Here is a 15,583-nt window from a genome sequence, read left to right on the forward strand (position 1 = left end):
CTGCTTTACTTTTGTGGAGAACGTAGACAGAAACCTGTCGGTTTTTATGTCACCATAGTTGTGCATTTAACTTTATGTGGCTATGCATTCACTGCAAAGCTTAAAACACCTATATTTCTTTCTCCTTTTCAATGACAACTCAATTGGTCTATAAGCATCACCAAGTAGCAGTAATAATGGTTATTATACATTCTATATTTAGTATGTGAAATATGTCTCTAAAGAATGATATTTTCTCTTCTCAGGATTAGCTAAGGTCTTCCTCAGACATTTTTATCATATTTATTTCCAAGCTAGAGTATGCCTCAGAATAATAATCAAAGAAGAAGGGGTTCAGAAAACTTGAGAACAAGCACGTAATCCTGCAGCTCTTGGCCCGGGCTGATTTGGCTGCCCTGTCTGAGGCAGTAATTGCAGGTGGATGAATACAGCAGGCACTGGTGGTAATTGTGGATGGATGTATACAGCAGGCACCGCAGGGTGAAACTGCTGCTTTATTGTCTCCAGTGTGTTTGAGGAGATGGTGCAAATAAAACAGCAACTTGAGCCAATCCGTGAGTCTTGAGCCAGATGCATTTGTGGCATTCATTAAAACGAATGTCTGCTTGGATAAGAGTTTAAAAAGCAAAACATATAGAGCAGGATCAGTGGGTTGCTCCCCTTTTCCCTAGGCACAGCTACACTTTAAGATCATAGAATACTGTACATTTAAATTCCTTTTGAATGTGATTTTTAGGAGAATTGAAATTGAATTTTATATAGATTTTTAATTGAAAATCATAGCATACTGATTTAACACTAAGGTTAAGTCAGCTTTGGCTGGATTTTAAATCCAGTTTTAGTTGGTTTAAATACAACTCCGTCAATTTACTAGGTGTATGACCTTGGACTAGTTACTTAACTTCTCCAAAGGCTAGTTTTTGTGATGCGTTGAATGAGAGTCATAATAGCCTCACAGATGAGTTGTGGGAACTGCGTAAGATCATGTCAGGAACGTTCCTAGTGCAGTGCCTGACAACAGCACAACACATCAGAACTATCATTCTTAAATGTAAGGAAAGGAGTGTATTAGTTATATTAGGTGTTGTTATAATACTACCAGGCATTATCCTTTCATCTAGTTTCCTTTAGAACATTATTTGTTTATTTTCATGATTCACATATAAAATTTGTTCATTGACTATAAGTGAAAACAGAAAAGTTGTCATTTTATTCTTTCAGTTTATTTAGGATGATTTTGGTCATGTGTCATCTTTCTCTGAGTTCTTGTTTCTTTGATGATGTATCCGTATGAAAAGTTCTGTGATATTATTTGCAGAATCGTGGTGTGTGATTAGCACCAGTTTGGCATAATTATATGGTCAAAGAGGAAGTAAATCAATTCTTCAGTATTTGAAATTGGCACATAATCCCATTATTTCTCTTATCAGTGGTCCCCAGTTAGGGAACTTATGGAGTTACTGTAAAGAATTCACTAATCTATATAGGCATAAAGCTTCGAGTATTGATAGAGAAAACAATGTGACCCTTAAATGCGTGTTAAACGCTATTATGATTAATGAAACATATTTCATATGAAAGCCACACTGGTTTTATAGTGTTATTTCATCATTTTGTTGTTGTTCTAAGGCATAAAAAGAGAAATATACCAAGATGATCACATAAGGGTAGATGAGCTTTATTCATGTTTAAAACAGGCTCGCTTAGAAAAGAGTGAAAATCCCCACTTTACATTATAACTTTTCATGGATTTCACTTGGAGTTTTAGAAAGTAGATTTTGGATGCCTGTTTGTTTCTCCTACATATCTAACAATGCCACATCTTGTATCCTGTATGCAGTTAACAAGTGGATGCCTATATAACACTTAAATGACCTTGGCTTTAAATTGCACTGCCTTATTTCCTCAGCAAACTCCCGTAATAGCTTGAGGGTAGTTGAAGAACAGAAAACCACTTCATTGAAAAGTTTATTTAAAATGTAAGAAGTCTAGAAAGCAGCCATTTGTAATCTATCCCATATATAGCACAGCCATTGACACCAACATTCACTTCTTTCTTTTAGATGGGAATGTGGTGGAACCTGACATGTCTGCGGGGTTTTGCCCAGATCACAAGGCAGCCATGGTTTTATTCCTTGACAGGGTCTATGGAATTGAGGTTCAAGACTTCCTCCTCCATCTTCTTGAGGTTGGCTTTCTGCCAGATCTCCGGGCGGCTGCTTCTTTAGATACGGTGAGATTGGAGCAATGGACTTCCTCCTCTCTTGACTCTTCATTCTGTGCCTTATGATATTCTTATATATATATATATATCCATTGATTAATTTATTAATAATCAATGTTTATTGAGTACCTGTTATATTTTCAGGTAAGCCATGGGTAAACAGAAAATAAAACTAGGCTATGTTCTCAAGGAATTCACTGAATAAACTGACAACCTCAGAAAACTTCCCACTGACCAAAAAGAATATGATAAGAATTCTGATAAGGTGCTATGGGATTCAATAAGAGGTTCACATAACTCTAATTTGGGAGGTCACAGTGACTCCTGTTAACCTCTCTTCAGTATCAACCTCCAAATTGGCCTAAACACTTATGCTTCTCAATAAAAGCAATTAAAGAATTACAATGATTTAATGGATATTGTTGAGTCATTATCATCTTGGTGTCTTCGTTTGTTAAGGTACAAATGGATTGAAATCTGTTCTGTATATTGGGTGGCCCACACGGAGAATCTGCCATTATCAGCTTAAATGTTCTTCTCTTTGAAACACTGTGGAATAAACTGAAGTTCTAAATGTTGTTATAGTAGTTATACTACTATACACATTTAATACCTACTTTCATGTACTCATTAATTTTATCAGTTCAATGTCCTTTTTTGATTTCAAAGTACATCAGTACTTGAGCTGACAGTAGCCCCTTCACGATATATAGGAGAGCAGAATCGCAAAACTGAAATGAAAATTTCTTTTTTTCTTTGTTTTGCATATTCAGATGAAATTCTAGACCTGAATAGTGTGGATGATAGCATAGTAATACAGTTATCCTTTGATTATTGGTGCTGATATACATGAGAAGAATAAATATGAATCAGAATCCAGAAAGAATTTTTGCATATGAGATCTACTGTGAGAATAAGCTCCTCTCTTTGCCTAGCAAAGGAAAATACTCACATCTGTGATATTATCGTCTTCTTAACGTTGATCCTACCATTGATATTTAATGACAGAATCTGAACCTGTTAAGCTTTTTGAGGAGATAGGTGTCATTTCATTCATTTTTATCTGTTTATGAACAACTGATAGTTGATTGTTTTTAGTGGTAAAAATCATATGAACCCCACATTTAAAGATATAACTGAAGAATACATTTACATGTCTCATAGCGCTATCATCTTCTAGATAGTGAAATTATATGTTCCCATGTTAATCCCTTTGAAAGTTATCTACTGCCAAACACAAATGGCCTTCTACTCTCTGATTCTTTTTCAGGTGGCTTTGAGTGCTACAGACATGGCCTTGGCCCTCAATCGGTACCTTTGCACAGCCGTCTTGCCGTTGTTAACAAGATGTGCTCCTCTCTTTGCTGGCACAGAGCACCATGCTTCTCTCATTGACTCATTACTTCATACTGTGTATAGACTTTCTAAGGGCTGTTCACTTACCAAAGCTCAGCGGGATTCTATAGAAGTTTGTTTACTCTCTATTTGTGGGTGAGTGGATGACAAATTCTACGCCAGCTTCTTCTTTAAAAAACAGAATTTACAGTGTGGCTTTTGACAAATTATTTGGAATTTTGGAAACATTTTCCATACCACAGATTTAATTCATTTTAGGTAGTCCCATATACTGAGGTATGAGTCTTCTCTGAGCGCCCTTGCTCCCAGTCGAGTTCTGGAGTGTTCCTCCAAGCCTCCCTAGGGTATCCAGCTGTTGGATATAGCTTTTGACCAGTTACAGAATACTATTCTGGATGTTGGGAGTGGGGAGAAATTGTGTCAGGAGTCCTTGGCCACTTTAGGTGAGATGAATAGATCTCCCCTTTTGACTGTGTTTGATGATTTAACTCCTCTTCTAGAAGAGAAAAGAAAAAAGGGACTTCTTAAATATAAAATGTGATACAGCATAATATTAAAACCATATTTATGTGGGGCAATGATAAAGGCTGAATATTTCCTCCAACCTGGAAAACCATTTCCTATCAGTAGAAGTGCTAGAATGTGTTACTATGAAAACCAGAAACATGTCTCGCCCTGATGAAGTTTTGCCTGTGAAAGTGAGAATTTCTCAAGCCCCTAGAAAGATCATGGCTCCTTTGTAACTGCTCCAGGAGCTCTTGTCTGGCAGTCCCTGGGGGAAGGGCACGTTTTCACCCATGGTAGAGCGTCTGGATTGAGAGCCAGATGGCACTGAAGGAGGTGGAAAATCAGAAGTGTAGCTCTTTAACTTCCCTAATCTAAGATTCTGTAAAACTGAACCAAAACGCCTCACTCACAGAGATTTTCTAAGTGTTAAACGAGGTGAAACACTTGCCGTTGCCTGACGCAGTAGATGTTCACTATGTATTCATTTTTGCTCCCTTTTTTCTCTGGCAAATTTGCTGTCTCAGCCATTTTTTCCTCCTTTCTGTTCCGATATTCCCTCTTCTTTTTGCTTCTTACCATCCATTGGAATGAGGGAAGGGAGATTTACTAAAACTAATGGAGGAAAGTCTTAGGAAACAGTGGGGTCTGCATTTGTGAGTGGTTTGGAGAGGAAGGAGCAGAACAGAAACATCTTCTGTAGCAAAGAAGGGGTGGTCTTCAGATCTGGGGGATAGAGATGAGTTGGGAAATCTAACCTTATATAAAATTAACTAAGTAGCTGATCTTTGGATAAAGAACATCTAATGAATACCATCTGAAGAGAGGTATAGATTCAGGTCCTTGGCTTACATAATTTATTCTAATGAATGATCTACTTAGTTTAGACACATTTCTCAGCATTATTAACATTAATTTTGTTCTAACAGACAACTGAGACCTTCTATGATGCAGCACTTACTCAGAAGATTAGTATTTGATGTTCCATTATTAAATGAACATGCAAAGATGCCTCTTAAAGTAAGTATAGGAAATGTGTGTAGATATTTGATGACTGGTTTCTCTGACTTTATTTTCTATGACAACACATACATTTCTTAGATACATCATGCTTGATGCTGGAAAATGTCTCCCAATTATTGAAATGGGCATTTAGAAGTTATAGGAATGTATACATCAACTTTAAATAAACAAGTTCTATAAGATTATAGAAATCTTAACAATGATTTCAGTGGAAACAATGGAAATAGAAATCAACGGGAAAAAGAAAAAGGACCACAGGGAAAATATAAGCCAAGATATTCTTAAGTTGGAAAACATGGTAATAGGCCTGGCCTAAAATATTATTAGAAACCTCGAGGCTTTAAAGACAGCATTTTCTAAGTTAATAATCACATGACAGGCTCCAAATGTCACTTCATAGGGTTCAAAGATAACCTCTCTGTATATGCAATTATAGTTTGTCACACAGTATAGAAAAATCACTGGTATTTTCTCTAAATTTATTGTTCTGTTCAGGATCAAGTCTCATTCTATCTTACTGAGTTGGGAATGTTTTCTTGTCCTTTAATATCATAATCTAGACTCAGAATATAGAATACAGTGTTTGCATCAAAGTTATATAGTAATGTGATGGATTTTTTAATAGATGACCACTCTGCAATGCCATCCAGTAGCATTTTTTTTTCCCCAATGGCTACCCAGTACTAGTGCTGAAGAAGTATGAGATATGAAGAGTCTATATGGAGTTGTTACAGTAAGCATCCTGGATATTTAGCAAAAGTAATCTTTCTCTGTGAAAACTGACTTTGGTTTAATAAATCTAGATACATTAGTGAATTAGATAAAATAAATTATATCCTTGCTAAAAATTCTGCTTTTATGTTTGTTGTCATCCAGAATGGTCCTTGTCTTGCAAAATTTTTTGATACAAATGAGCTGGAAAACTCATGAAAAAAGATACAGTCTCATGCTGTTACCCTTATGCAATAAAACTCTTTTACGTTAGAGATATGTCAGTGCTAAGCCAAGCGTATTAGATCTCAATATTTCATCATTTGTGACTCCTAAATTGTGTGGATATGTGGATGCGTTCATGTTTTTGTAACTGAAAGGAAAAGTAAATGAGTTGTAATATTTTAACAGTAAGACATGCAGCCCACATTAGTAACAGTAACTCTTACGATTTATTTTCTTCCTTAGATATAGGAAAGAGTCCAAATATGTATAGTCCTATAGATCAGTTTATTAATTTGACAAATATAGATCAAAAATAAATCATCCAAAGAACTACCAAATAATTGAAAGATTCTCTGCTTGTCCTTGACGTTCCAGTTTAGTTCTAAACAAGCAACATGCATAGGTGAAAATGCAAGGAGCAGTGTAGACAAGCAGTAAAGTAATAAATTGCATCCATAACCCCCAAAGAAATGTAGACAAAGAAGTGATCCAAGTAGAGCGGTTTTGGAAATTGACTTGGAGAATTAAGTAATTGAGGCAAGCCACAGGGAGGCAGAGACGGAGCAAAAAGAATCACAGACGTATAGTTCCTTTATTGTGCTTCTGGGCCATCCTGACATCAGTCCCTTCGTTTTACATATGGATTGCAAGATATTAATAACAATTCATAAAATTATAAGTAAATGATTAATGTAGAACTCAGGGATACGTAGAATCCAAACAACCTCATAAAGAATGCTATACAAGATACAGTTATTTGTAAAATTGGGCGTTTAGTCCTCATATTGTAATCAGTGTTAAATTTGAAAGAGACATAGTGTATCAGTCGGGGTTCTCTAAAGGGGCAGAACTAATGGAATAGATGTATATATGAAGGGGAGTTTATTAAGGAGTGCTGGCTCACACAGTCACCAGGTGAAGTCCCACAATAGACCATCTGCAAGTCAAGGGACTGGGAAGCCAGTCCAGGTTCCAAAACCTTAAACGTAGGGAAGCCAACAGTGCAGCCTTCAGTCTGTGGCCAAAGACCCAAGAGCCCCTGGTAAATCACTGGCGTAGGTCCAAAAGTCTAAAAGCTGAAGAACTTGGTGTCTGATGTTCCAGGGCAGGAAGCACCCAGCACAGGAGAAAGATGAAGTGCAGAAGACTCAGCAAGTCCAGTCCTTCCACATTCTTCTGCCTGCTTTTATCCTAGCTAGCCCTGTTGGCAGCTGATTAGATGGTGCCCACCTAAATTGAGGGTGGGTCTGTCTCTCCCTGTCCACCTACTGATTCAAATGTTAATCTCCTTTGTCAACACCCTCACAGACACACCTAGGATCAATACTCTGCATCCTTCAATCCAGTCAAGTTGACCCTCAATATTAACTGTCACACGTAGTATACACGGTGGTGGTATTCTCCAAGAGAGTTTACATGGGATTGAGCAATTTCACTTCAGTTGACCTTATAATGTAGCATTACAGTGTCATATGAGGAGAAATGAAAAAAAAATTCAAAAGGTTTTGATAGCTCATTGCTTTTATAATTGTTTTCCCACATAGCTGCTGACAAATCATTATGAAAGATGCTGGAAATATTACTGCCTGCCTGGAGGGTGGGGAAACTTTGGTGCTGCCTCAGAAGAAGAACTTCATTTATCAAGAAAGTTGTTCTGGGGCATTTTTGATGCCCTGTCTCAAAAGGTAATTTAATATTTTGTGGGTTTGTTTGTATCAGTAAAATGGCACAAAGCCACACGTTCTTAGTAAGATAGTATTCCTAGTTGAATACTGTCTTTGCTAACCAAGACACATACGGCTTTATTTTTCTCTTTTCTCAACTTCATAATAAATGTTGAAAATGCAATTTATATTTATTTTTCTTAATCATTATGGTAGCATTTTCCTTGTGATCATAACACTGTTTCTGAATGTAAAATGGCTAAGCAGTTCAGGAAATTACGCGCAGGGTTGATACGTTTCTGGTGCATTTGGACTCAGACTCTCCCTAGTCCCATCTCCAATCTTATAAAGGCCAAAGAAATTATGTCCAATACAAAAATATAAAACATGAAATCTTACATAATTGTAATGTCCCGGTTCCCTGCTAAAGTCTCCAGCTTTGCTGCTATGGAGCTTTAGATACCTTCACTCAATGTTGCATTGCATATATGGCATTCCCTATATGGCATTCCCTTATAGTTGCAAAATTTATAATGAATAGTTCATATGTTTTCAGATGGCTGGCAGGTGTTGATCTTAGAGAAAAGGCAGAACAACAAGTTTTGTATGTTCATGCTTAAATTAATCAAAATTAGTTTGAATTCCCAGATTGACATTATTAGATGATTGGAGTAGTATAACCACAAGTTTGCTACATAATAGAGGAATATTTGTCTGCAATTACATTTGGTAGCAACACTTTAATACTTTTTCTTATTGAATTTCCTTTGATAAACTGAGTCTTTTTAAAATAATGTGTAAGTATTTTTTAGAATCATTTACATTTATTTAACATTGAACATTTAAAGTGAAATAATTTAAATTATTACTTTTATTTTTTAGAAATATCTATAAATATAAATTTAACTTAATATGCAAATACCTCTTCTTATAAATTTTTATCATGCATACTTTCTATAGAATTTCTTTTCCAGCTCAGAATTTTATTTTTCAAACTTTTGTAATGCAACATGGATTGGTTAAAATTTCTCACTCTCTAAAATGTTATGCTTTCTGTATTTTTCATGTATACTCATTATAATATACAGGAATTATCTATAACTAACTATAAGGAATGTAGTCCCTATTGACTGAAATCATGTTTATCTTGTAACGATATTTTACACATTGACGATATTAAAGTTTACTTCATTTCCAATGTGTTGGAGAGTCAAAGATTTTATTCTCCTTAAACTGAAACTGCTGCAACTTCTTTTATGTTTGTAAATCTAGCTGCAGCTTCTTTTATGTTTGATGGGGTTTTAGGTTCTGTGTTTCATTTTCTAGAAAAAGAATTATCAGAGAGTTCAGTTAGCCCAGGGTAATTCACATTTTCTTTTGCAACCTTCTGTAGCCCTGATGATCATGCTGAGAACTGTTGCTATATAGTAATTTCTTTTTTGGTCCTCCATTTTTCCCAGAAATATGAGCAAGAGCTTTTCAAACTGGCACTGCCTTGCCTGAGTGCAGTTGCGGGAGCTTTGCCTCCAGACTACATGGAGTCAAATTATGTCAGTATGATGGAAAAACAGTCATCAATGGATTCTGAAGGGAACTTTAACCCCCAACCTGTTGATACCTCAAAGTATGGACTCTTTCTATTGCAGCAGATTTTTATTGTAAATGATGTGTGAAGTCTGAAATTGAATAAGGTACTAAAGTGAACTTTCTCTAATACATGCCCCCTTTGAATTGGTATCCTTTTAATAGGGGTCCTTTTAATTTATAAAATAATAATAATAATAATGATTATACTAATATCAGAAATAGATAAGATGTACCTTCGAGGATATTCTTAACACAATCAAGACTCTGTATATGTAATATCTATAATAGAATGAAGAAAGTCTGTCAGTTATATTTTTAGTTGAAACATTACCCTAAATGTTTATTAGTAACTACGAATCAACCTCTATATAACATCTTTTACTTAGGATATTCCCAGCATGCACTGCAAAGCTGTTTCTGTGAGTGGCAAGGGAATCCCTTCACCCATCACTACATCTCAGCAAGGTGCAGGGTTAACAGCTGATGTTCAGTTTGATAAAACACAGCACGAGATGGAAGGGAATATCAAATGAGAACTTTTCTGGAAAATTCAGCATGCAGTTAGAATGCAGTTTGACAATCAAAACTAAAGATGAAACAACATTCTTTAACATTATGAAACTTGTTACATGTACTTAGTTGCAAAAATTGTTCTACAGATAGGATGTTTGGGAACTTCAGGTGTTTGAAGTCTGAGCATTTTGTTGTTGTTGTTACTGTTTTTAAGTAGGACCATGGTTCTCCATGTGCAAGGAAAGCTGCCTCTTCATGCCACATTATCTTACTGATTCCATGGTGCTCAGCAAGATCAGTTTTAGCAAGGTAGACACTTGGTAGTTCTTATCCACGGCTTCTGAATTTGCTTGGGAGTTCAACTTTGAGACTTCTGAGTGGCCCCCAGCTGATTTAGCTTCCATAACCAGATCAGAATTTCAACCTGAGTGGTATGCCGTTAGTTTGATAATGCCTTAAATTTGCATGTTTGGTCTTTGATGACAGTCCTGTGAGAAAAGACCCTTTCCCCCATCCCCCAGTATTTGGCTTATGTGATTGATCTTTTGTATCTCCTCCGAAGTAAGTAAACCAATATATCACATGTTCACATTCCTACATGGGTAAGTTTGTGGTTTGCTAACATATGATCTAATCTGAGATTTTTAAATATCAGAACAATGTCATGGTTTTGGTGTTGGTTCATTAAATCCAATTAATTAATAAGTGTGGGCATGGATATTAATTTACCTAGGCTTGCCCCTTTGGGGACTTCTTAACAGATACAGGTTTACGTGGTGATATCAATGATTTCTAGATGAGTACAATTTTTTATATATTGCTTCTTAGGTATGTGTATGTCTTATAGTTCAATTACTGTTAACTGCTGGAAAACAACAACAAACCATCTTATACTAGATTTTATGTAGAATTGTGTTCTCAAAGTTAATACTTTAATAAGATATATTCATTAATGAATAGAATTTTATATATATATTTGATTTTCCATTCATAGATACGTTTTAAGCCTTAGATTTACTATCAGACTTGGTCATCATTTGCATGTCCTCAACATCAAGGAACTAAATATTCATTTAAACACAAAAGGAGTCAAAAGTAAATATTAACAAAAAGCAGAAGTTAATTATTTTCCCTATAGTTAATACTAGTAACATTTACAGCGTTATTTGTGGACCATGAATATTTAAAAATTTTAACACATCACTACTAAATTTAGTGCTTGTTTTTTCTTTGTTGTGTAATCTATTGTCCTAATCTTTGAATGTATTTTAATTATTTCAATTTATATATTTAATAATAATTGTTATTATAGTTTTATGATATTTAATTTGTTATGTTAGCACATAAACTATGAATCAATATAAGATGAGCAGATAGAACATTATCTGCTTGACTTATCTTATATTGTTCTGAAAATAGAAAAATGTAATTCTTTGTTAAAAGTAGTGTTTAACAGTTAAAATTGAATGAGATATAAGCATTCAAAAGCTGTGAGTAAATGATTAATATGATTCCTGTAAATTCTGTGAAAATCAAGCTCTTTTGTCTTTACTTCTCTCATAGTATTACAATTCCTGAGAAGTTGGAATACTTCATTAACAAATATGCAGAACACTCCCATGACAAATGGTCAATGGACAAGGTAAAAAGAGAATTACATTCTTATTCAGTAGTCATTATTAATGACTGGTCACTGTTCAAACACTTCTGACCATGACAGTTTTCTCTTTTAAAATGAGAACTTGATCTAAATTAGGAAAAAATACTTAATTACAATTAGCTTATATAATAATATAATATTTAGCTAGCTCTATCATTAACACAAATATGATACACTTATGAATAAGCACTATTTTAAGCTTTCAAAAGATCTATTAATTACATTATAAATATAGTTTCTATAACATATATTGTTTATCGGAGTAAAAAGCAATGATCACCAAGGGCTTCAGGAGGAAATGGTGACCCCCGTTCAGAATTCACCTTTTAAGGAAACTTTGGTTTTATATGTAGGTTTTTTGGGTTTATTTTTTGAGTCCTGCTCTGCTGCCCAGGCTGGAGTGCAGTGGTGTGATCATACTTCACTGCATCCTGGAACTACTGGGGTCAAGCGATCCTCCTGCCTCAACCTCCTGAATAGTTGGGACGACAGGTGCACACCACCATACCTGGCTAACTGTTAATATTTTTTATAGAGATGAGATCTTGCTATGTTGCCCAGGCTGGTCTCCAACTGTTGGTCTCAAGCAGTTGTTCAGCCAGCCTCAGCCTTCCAAACTGCTGAGATGACAGGCATGAGCCACCATGCCTGGCCAGGTTTTAGGTATAGTTCTATCTCAGATAAAATCTTGAAAATTCTTAATCAGGATTTAACAATTATTTACCTTTTCTAGTCTTCTGTTGTATTTCTTACTACCAACTAGATCTGCAGTTTACTAAAAATAGATTACATTGTCCAGGTGACTTTTTTGTGTGTTTTCAAGAAAAACAACACAAATGAGAAAACTAAAGTAGCTGCATCTATGAGAATTTCTACATATTATGATCTAAAGGAAATCTTATGCCTGAATATTCACATTTAAGTTGAGCTCAGTCTAAACTTGACAGAGGATAAATAGGTTCATCAGAGGAGTTGAGTTGAGATGGTTCAAGAACCTAAAATACTCCTATATTGATTTGGTAAAATGAAAATCAGACACCAAAGGCTGCTTCCAGAGGATGTGTATGCTTCGTAACAAATCAAGATCATCATGCTAGAGATGTCATATTGAGTTTCAGACATTGCCCTGGCCAGTCAGTCTTTCAGTCCCTCTAAGAAACCCTTTTTTGCTGGTTTTGATAAGTATCTGGTTCTTCATTCAGTAACCGATTTACTACGTAAGTCAGTAAGGCTCTATCTTTTGTAAAAACTCCACGAAGTACTGAGTGGGTGGAGTTGGTGATGGAGAGGAATATTACAGGAAGGTATTCCAGTCTAATTACTCAGACTCTGTAGGCAGACAAGAAATGATATAGGGAAATGGTGGTATGTACAAATGGGCAAAATAATATGGAATGAATGTGTTGAGAGAAAATTTGATGAAAGAATGGATAAAACAGGTGGCATTATTCAGAGAAGACTCTGAGATGCATACTCTAGTTTTCCTATTTAAAATGCATGTTTTTTATTTACACTTCACAGGTGGGGTCCCAAGATGAGTCAGAATAGATATCCTTGGGACCATGCATCCCTCTAGCCTCCTCCTGTGGGAATGCTCATTGGCACAATTACAAGACCTTGGTCTGTTTAAGGAAGATTGGGCGCTTCCAGTCTCTGGATAAAAAGACTTGTTCCAGATAATTACTGAAAATACATCATGCAATATATCCATGCAACAAAGCTGTACATTTACTCCCTGAATCTGAAATTTAAAATATAAGAAAATAACATTGATTAGGATGGATATCTTTATAGTGACTTATGCTAGATAAAATTTCAATCTTAACCCTTACTTTAGTTCATTTTAGGTTTATTTTATCAAACATGCACTTAAACACCTGTATATCTACACCCTCTAACATTAACACATGTAAAACAATTTTTAATGTTTGCTTTTTTTTTTAGTTGGCAAATGGATGGATTTATGGAGAAATATATTCAGACTCTTCTAAGGTTCAACCATTAATGAAGCCATATAAGCTATTGTCTGAAAAGGTGAGGATTTTTTGTTTGTTTTAGTTTGTAAAGTTTTTATTCTTTTGGAAAATATTTTTCTTTGTTACATGCTTTTATATTAAAATGATTTCTTTATTTTAAAGTTGGTATTTTTTCTTTCAAAGGTCCCATTTTAAAAAACCTTCTTATATTTTGTCTTTTCCTCTCCATTCTTATTTTCTGTCGGCATTTCTGTGTTTATTCTCTTCTCTCCTTAACATTTTTCTTTTCCTTTTTGGTTTTTATTCCTCTTCCATATTTTTAAGTACTTTAAAACATCTTCTTATCATGCTGAAGAGTTTCTTGATGAGTGATGACAAAGTAATAATGTGCTTATTATGTATAGGTTTTCATATATTTGACTTCTTTGGGGGAAAAAAATGAATATCTTGACAAATGAAGTGAAAAGGATTTCACTTCATTGTGAGTCACATGTATATTACATAAGCTGTCCTTTTGTTCTGTGTCTCTCCTTTGTAGTTTCTGTGTTAGGACCTAGGAACCAGGTCCGCTAAAGGAAATAGACCTTGATGCTATATCATGAACAAAGTGAGGATCCCTCTTAGTAACATTAGTAAAACTAGATCTCTGCTCACACACCGCTTTTAGAATTTTACTTTCCTTTTTTATTTTTAAATAAGCTATGCGCATCAAATTTTTAAAAAGTGAAGGCAGTCTATTCAAGAGCAAAGCATTACTTAACGTTTTTATTTACATTCATAATATATCTGTTGTTTTTTGTTTTTTCTTCTCTAGGAAAAAGAAATTTATCGCTGGCCAATCAAAGAATCTTTAAAAACTATGCTGGCTTGGGGCTGGAGAATTGAAAGAACTCGGGAGGGAGACAGCATGGCCCTTTACAACCGGACTCGTCGTATTTCTCAGACAAGCCAGGTAAGAATTCATCATGGTGATGAATCAACTGTTTATGTTATGAACTAAATAATTTTGTTAAATTTAATTATTGGGTTTTTCTTAAAAAAGAATTTGAAAATTCTGAAGAGTCACAAAATTTAGAAGGGAGAGAAAAAAGCTGTATTACCTTTTCTTTAGTTTCAAGGGAGGTTAAATGATGATTAAGTTACTGGACTTTATGTACAAGCCTTCCTTTATCTGGCTAGTATAGAAGAAGTAACCAGCTGTAGGACCTGGGTGAAGCTGGAAACCATCATTCTCAGCAAACTAACACAGGAACAGAAAACCAAACACCACATGTTCTCACTCATAAGTAGGAGTTGAACAATGAGAACACATGGACACAGGGAGGGGAACATCACACACCAGGACCTGTCGTGGGGTAAGGAGCTGGGGGAGGGAGAGCATTAAGAGAAATACCTAATGTAGGTGACGGGTTGATGGGTGCAGCAAACCACCATGGTACATGTATACCTATGTAACAAACCTGCACATTCTGCACAAGTACCCCAGAACTTAAAGTATAATAAAACATTTAAAAAAGAAGAAGAAGAAGTACTCAGCTGTAAGGTCCTCACGTTTTCCTAATGGAAACAGCACATCATGTTCATTCGCTACAGTTGGTTTGTCTATAAAGCTTTCTTCTCATTTCCAGTGGGATCTGAGGGTTGGTTCTTAGGAAAGAGTAGGATGTTCAGACAGTCATGATCCAGATCTAGAACGCACAGGGCTGCTCCTGTCTGCAGAGGGCAGGTATACAGCCACACAGGCAGAGCAAGAATTCACAGAAGATGTTGCTACTGGACCATGTCATGGGAGTTCAACCAACAAGCAAGACTCTACCCATAGGTCTTCGGTGCTCAAGGTGGCAAGAGTAAGGTACAGCCTTGATGTGGAAACGCTGGGGTTCAGGGTGGACACTAAATGCCACCCATTAACATTTAGTCACACGGTCATGTGAGCTGCTTACCTTTGACCCTGTCATTTCTCCTGGGAACTAAACCTATCATTATTCTTTTCTTGACCCCTCAGCTCACTATATATGTGGTTTACACCAAATATTGTTATATTATTGCTATTTACACAGATATCCTTTTTTTGAAAAAAAAAATGAGGGTCTAACAGCATGTGCTTCACATGCTCCATAGTTGAAATATACTTTTTTTT

General features: G+C 35.5%; 1 protein-coding gene across 1 annotated transcript in view; it reads left to right on the forward strand.

Moving 5' to 3' along the window:
* RYR2 (ryanodine receptor 2 (cardiac)) overlaps window positions 1-15,583 on the forward strand; it is a 592,347-nt gene that overhangs the window by 399,192 nt on the left and 177,572 nt on the right. Inside the window, exons 51-58 of the mRNA XM_011935762.1 lie at window positions 2,064-2,233; window positions 3,495-3,715; window positions 5,014-5,104; window positions 7,588-7,728; window positions 9,168-9,331; window positions 11,371-11,449; window positions 13,412-13,501; window positions 14,258-14,395. Of these exons, the coding sequence (XP_011791152.1) occupies window positions 2,064-2,233; window positions 3,495-3,715; window positions 5,014-5,104; window positions 7,588-7,728; window positions 9,168-9,331; window positions 11,371-11,449; window positions 13,412-13,501; window positions 14,258-14,395 (1,094 nt within the window). The remainder of the gene's footprint in view (window positions 1-2,063; window positions 2,234-3,494; window positions 3,716-5,013; window positions 5,105-7,587; window positions 7,729-9,167; window positions 9,332-11,370; window positions 11,450-13,411; window positions 13,502-14,257; window positions 14,396-15,583) is intronic.

Source organism: Colobus angolensis, unplaced genomic scaffold (assembly GCF_000951035.1).
Source record: "Colobus angolensis palliatus isolate OR3802 unplaced genomic scaffold, Cang.pa_1.0 Scaffold148, whole genome shotgun sequence".
Taxonomy (NCBI): domain Eukaryota; kingdom Metazoa; phylum Chordata; class Mammalia; order Primates; family Cercopithecidae; genus Colobus; species Colobus angolensis.